Source organism: Orycteropus afer, unplaced genomic scaffold, assembly GCF_000298275.1.
Source record: "Orycteropus afer afer isolate SDZICR_OR568_19922 unplaced genomic scaffold, OryAfe1.0 scaffold00405, whole genome shotgun sequence".
NCBI lineage: Eukaryota > Metazoa > Chordata > Mammalia > Tubulidentata > Orycteropodidae > Orycteropus > Orycteropus afer.
In genome coordinates this window covers 1,261,582-1,267,345 of record NW_006921992.1, presented here as the reverse complement: position 1 = coordinate 1,267,345, position 5,764 = coordinate 1,261,582, and the positions used below count along the sequence as shown (strand labels likewise).

General features: G+C 57.6%; 1 protein-coding gene across 1 annotated transcript in view; it reads left to right on the top strand.

The window, feature by feature from the left end:
- FBN3 (fibrillin 3) overlaps positions 1-5,764 on the top strand; it is a 123,632-nt gene that overhangs the window by 7,629 nt on the left and 110,239 nt on the right. Inside the window, exons 6-10 of the mRNA XM_007953714.1 lie at positions 1,542-1,739; positions 1,867-1,992; positions 4,631-4,783; positions 4,858-5,043; positions 5,555-5,698. Coding sequence (XP_007951905.1) covers positions 1,542-1,739; positions 1,867-1,992; positions 4,631-4,783; positions 4,858-5,043; positions 5,555-5,698 — 807 coding nt within the window. The remainder of the gene's footprint in view (positions 1-1,541; positions 1,740-1,866; positions 1,993-4,630; positions 4,784-4,857; positions 5,044-5,554; positions 5,699-5,764) is intronic.

Genomic DNA, 5,764 nt, shown 5'->3' with positions numbered 1-5,764 from the left:
TGGCTGAGATGATGGGCTCAAGTATAGCAGGGATTGTGGGGCTGGCGCGGGATCAGGCAGTGTTTCGTTCTGCTGTGCATGGGGTCGCTATGGGTCGGAAACGACTCGACGGCACTTAACAACAACAACAACAACAACATAGCGCTCCCATAGGACAGAGGAGACCTGCCCCATAGAGTTTCTAAGGCTGTTATCTTTATGGAAGCCGACTGCTACATCTTTCTCTCATGGAGTGGCTCATTGGTTCAAACCACTGACCTTTTTTTGGTTAGCAACTGCGTGCTTAACCACTGTGTCACCAGGACTCCTGCCCCATCCTTAGGGACTGATAACAGGGCAATGAGAGGGGCTGAGGGGCAAAAAGAGAAGGAGTCCAGAAATGGAGCCATAGGAGGCTAAAGAGAAAGAAGGGGACCAGTCGTGTTGGGAAAGCCCAGGTGGCCAGGGCTTGGCATCCCCTGGGGGTGCCCCAAGGCCCAGGGGCCCAAGAAGACAAAGAGGTGGGGCTCTGGAACTGACCTGGGGGTGGGCATTGTGGGGGCACGGGTGTATCTGTGGCTGAGGCTGGGTTGGAGAGGGTGTAGGGATGAACTGGAAGCTGGAGGGTCGGGGGGGTCACCTGAGATCCAAGGTGGGCTTTTGGAAATGTCCTTTGACAAGTAAAAGGAATTGGAATTTCAGCCGACCGAGGCGGAACGTGCTAGGGGGGCTGAGGGAGAAGTGCAGGTCAGTGGGGAGGGGTGAGAGAGGAGGCCTGGGGTTGTTGTGGATGGTGAAGGCCCCAGGAGAGAGGCCAGGCCAGCTGTCCAGGGTCCCAGGTATGGGGGAATTAGGTGGCGTCCTGGGGATGTCGGGACCATCAGGAGTCTGTCTGAAACCCCTCCTCTATCCACATCCTGAACGGGCTGGGGGTTGCCTTCCTTTCTTCTGGGAGGGGTTTCCCTTGGTCGAGTTCCAGCCCCGTTATTGGAAACAGCTGGTGAATGGAGACAGGAAGTCATATCTGGGCCTCTGTGCACAGTGGTGGGAGGGGGCAGGGCGCAGCATGGCCATCTTTGGCCCATATGGAGGTTAGGGATGTGGTGTTCTGAGCCCAGAGCATTTGGGCACATACTGGGTCTCTCCCAAAATGTGGAGATTTGGTAGGGTCAGCTGTGTGGTCTGGGATGTGGCAAGCTCTCCAGCTGGATGTCCATGGGTTCCTTCCCAGGCCCAAAAGGAGAGGTGAGTCTGGGGAGCTTCTACATACCCTGAGCTTTTGGGGCTGGTATTCCTGCTCGCCCTTGGAGGTTGTTTGGAGAATGCTTTGGAGAGAAAAGGGTTTTGTAGGGTGAATAGGAGTTTGTTGGAAAAGAGGAGGAAAGGCATTTTAAGCAGGGGCACAGCTTGAGGGAAGGCTTGTCAGGAAGAAGTCTGGTATGTTTGGCACAGGGAGGTTGGGAGGGAGGCAGGGGAGGTATAGGGCTGCAGAGGGCTGTGGGGCCAGGGAGGCCACAGACCTCACACCTCACACAGCAACTCACACCCACTCTGCCCCGCAGACTACCGGACAGGGCCCTGCTTTGGCCACGTGGGTCCTGAGGGGTGTCAACACCAGCTGACTGGCCTTGTCTGCACCAAGTCGCTCTGCTGTGCCACTGTGGGCCATGCCTGGGGCCTCCCATGTGTGCTCTGTCCTCCTCAGCCACACCCCTGCCGCCGTGGCTTCATCCCCAATGTCCGAACAGGGGCCTGCCAAGGTGAGTGGTGGGGTCAGGGAGTGGGGATTGTGGCCCTGGGGTGCCAGGGCTGAGTGGGAGTCCTGGGCAGCCTTGGTTCCTCCCTCTGACAGGTCTCTCACTCCCTTGATGGGCTTCGCCCCTGTAGATGTGGATGAATGCCAGGCTGTCCCAGGCCTGTGCCAGGGGGGCAGCTGCATCAACACAGTGGGCTCTTTCGAGTGCCGCTGCCTGGCAGGACACCGGCTCAGTGAGGGCAGTGCCAAGTGTGAAGGTGGGTGATGGGGAGGGGGATGGCCTCTGTGTCCCGGACGGCTCGGGCGTGCCTATAGGAGGAGGAAGGGCAGAGCCGCAGAGGGCCCAGGCCTGACTGGGTGTTGTGCCTCAGATGTGGACGAGTGTCTCAGTGTGCCGGGTCTCTGCTCTGGAGGCATCTGTGCCAACACCATTGGGAGCTTCGTGTGCACCTGTCCCCATGGCTTTGTCAACAGCCTGGATGGCACCCGCTGCCTGGGTGAGCTGGGGCCAGGGCAGAGGGGGCTGGCAGGGTAGGAGACCAATAGGAGACAAGCCCCTCCATTGTTTCTCTCCACAACGGATATGCTCAGACCCTTCTAACCCTGTGATTTTCTAGACCCCAGTCTCCATTGCCTCTGCATTTATGTTCTCACAGAGTCCCATCTCTGAACCTCCCCTGGCCTTCCAGCTCCATGCCCTTTAGCTTTCTCATCCCATCAGCCTCTGGTTCTACCTTAATGTGCCTCTCAGCCTCTATGCCCCTCTGGCCCTCTAGCTGTCATCTCTATGCCCTTCTGACCCTCTAGCCTCCATCTCTGTGCCTCTCAGCCTCTCTGGTCCTCTGCCTCTATGCTCCCTCTTCTTACCCCCAAAGACTATCGAAGAGTAAGGACTTCTTCCCTCCCTCAAGTTTTGAGATTGGGAATCTGAGACCCAGAGAAGGGAGGAAATTTTCTTGAGCCAACTCAACCAGTCTGGGGCAGGTGGATACTCATACACAGCTTCCTGGATCCCTGGCCAGGGTGGGCTTCTCTGGGCTGTGTCCCCCACCCCTGGGTGGCCATCTTCTTTGAGGCTCAGCTCTCAGGCCGGGGGTCTCCTGGGCTGATGTTCCTTTTTGCTGTCTTGATGAGCAGGTCCACGGGCATTACAAGTTACTTGTGGTCATCAGAGCTGGCCAGAATATGAGACCCTGGGGGTGGGTGAAGTTCTGGTTTGGGAATAAGGGTTGGGCTGGGCCAGTGCCACCCTGGCCCCTCAGATGGGCCCCTTTTAGGCAAGAATATGGTGTTTTGAGTTCTGCCAGCATGCTGTGGGTAACTCCAGAGTTCCCAGACATCCACCTCTGAAGCCCATCATGACCAGCATGGGGGATGCCTCTGGGCACGTGCCTCCCAGCTACTAACTAGCAGAGCCTGGATTTGAGCCAAAGTCAAGTTGTTTGGAGCCAGGCCTATGCTTGAATGATCAGTTGAGTTGGTCAGAAACTCTGTGACTTTGGGCAGGTGGCTTTACCTCTCTTGGGTTCAGTTCCCTCATCTGTAGAATGGAGGTAATAACACTACCTAGTGGAAGAAAGGCCTGGTGAACTGCTTCCATGAAGATGACAGCTGAGAAAATCCTATGGAGTAGTTCTATTCTGTAACACATGGGATGGGTATGAGTCAGAATAGATGGCAAAGAGTTTGGTTTTGGTTTAATTTTGTGGAGTTGTGGTGAGGGTCCAACAAGGTAAAATTGATGAGGTGACTTGCACAGGGCTGGTTTGTAGTAGGCACTCAGTACAGATCCATGAAGATGGGGACAGCAGTGAGGTTGAACTAGGACATCTTTGCAAGACCTGCTGTGGTGGCATCATTGTCCTAGTTCTGACATTCTGTCTCTGTCTTCCCTTCTTGAGAGGCGGCTTGAGCAAATCACCTGGGGTTAGTGGTGGGGGGGGAGGGGTGGTCTGGTTTCCCATCCCCTTTCCCCTTCTGCAGCTGTGTGACCTTGAGCAAGTCTGTTGATCTCTGTGGCCCTTAGCTTCTCTCTGGGCCTGTGATCATGATGCTCAAGTCCAAAGGCCTGACTCCCATGCCAGCTCCCAGAGGGTCCCCAGGTGCACAGGGTGGGGGAGGTGGCATGTTGGCATGTTTTCCCAGCTTGGGGCAGGGCAGGGGCCCCTGGCTGTTAGCAGCCTTCCTGGCTGGTGGGTGGGGTTTCTCAACTTGGCCCCTGCCAAGGTTTGTGGGTTTTTAAGCCTAAAAATATGCTCTTTGAGTGCAGCCTGAGAAATTTGATCCCCACGTTAAGCTGTTGGACTTGAGGGCCTAGTGGGAAGCGACAGAGTGTCTGTGGTTCTCATACCCAGGAAACCTCTGCCTCAGTTTCCCAGGGGACCCCTCAAATTCCCAGCCCCTTGGGGTTCCCTGGAATGTGCAGGTTGAGCTGGTGAGGACACGCAGCCCAGCTCCTGGCATCCCTGTTCTGCACCCAGCCTGGCCTTCCACTCAGGCAGCACCCCCACTAAGTCGTGCGCTATGGTTGAATACCTGCAGCACCAGGGAGCTTACTTCCAGTGCCAGGTGTGAGTGTTGGACCCTTCTTGCCTGGAATGAGCCTGTGTTTTCCTCCTGTGATAATTAGGAGATCTTAGTAGTGAGAGGTGGCACTCCACAAGCACTGGTCATATGCCAGGACCTGGGCACTGCCCTTTTTGTCCTTGCAACATGCTTCAGAGGTGAGGTTGAGGCTCTAAACATCCCTACTCTGTGGGTGGGGAAACTGAGGCGTGGAAAGGCAGAAACCTGCCTTCCAGGTAGTGCTGGAGGAGCTGGTTTATGAGTCCAGTTCTGGTTGCTACGGCTGCCACCCCACTCTGTTCACCAGCCTTGCCTCCCATCCCCTTGCAGACCACCGGGCTGGCACCTGCTTCTCGGCATTGATTGGGGGCCACTGTGCCAGGGACCTTGCTGGCCACCATACTCGCAGGCAGTGTTGCTGTGATGTGGGCAGGTGCTGGGCAGCCGGCCGGACACCAGAGCTATGTCCTCTGCGGGGCTCCGGTGAGTGGCTGGGGGCTGCCTCCTTGCCTTGCCGCCATGGAGTTCCGAGCTCAAACCCTGCTTCCTCCCTCCAGATGAGTTCCAGCGACTGTGCACCCAGGGGCTCCCACTTCTGCCCTCCTACCCCGGCCCCTTCCCCGGCCTCCCAGGCTTTGGGTCCACCGGAAGGGGTCCTGGTCTTGGGGGGCCAGCACGACACAGCCAGCATGGCACCAACGGGCGTTGGGTCCCCAGCCTGGGCACCAGGGACTCTAACATTGGTGAGTCCTGGAGCTTTGGAGAAGGTGTTCAAGATCAGGGGTGGGGCTGGGCCTAGTAGGAGGACCTTGGGCTGGGAGTAGGGGTCCTGGTCTCAGGGGGTGATCAGGGCTTTGGAGTGGGGTTCCTGGCCAGTACAGTGGGCATGAAGGTACTGACAGTGGTCTAGGGGTGGGGTTAGATTGGGGGTCTGGACCTCAGAGTCAGGGTTTGGGTCTTGAGTTGGAAGGCTAGGCTTGGCTGAGTGTGAGATAAGAGAATCATAGCTGGGGAGGGGGTCTGGGCTTCTCTGAACCTGGAGTGGGGATCTGGGTCCAGGGGTGGGAATTTGGGCCCAAGATGGGGGTCTAACCTAGGGCAGGACTCTGGGCCTCAGGGGGAGCCTGCACAGAGGGTGAGTCTGATCTGGGGCAGGCTCACAGCCTCGAAGTGGGCATCTGGGTCCTAAGCTTGGATCCTGACTGGAGCCCCGGTCAGCTGGTGCTCAGGCCCCTGTGCCGGCCCCACCCACAGGCACTGCCACGCTGAACCAGACCATAGATATCTGCCGCCACTTCACCAACCTGTGCCTCAACGGCCGCTGCCGGCCCACCCCATCCAGCTACCAGTGCGAGTGCAATGTGGGCTTCACACAGGATGTTCGGGGAGAGTGCATCGGTGAGAGGGGCAGAGGAGTGTCGGTGGTCAGTGAGGGGGTGGGGGGCGTCGGTCAGGGGGTGGGGG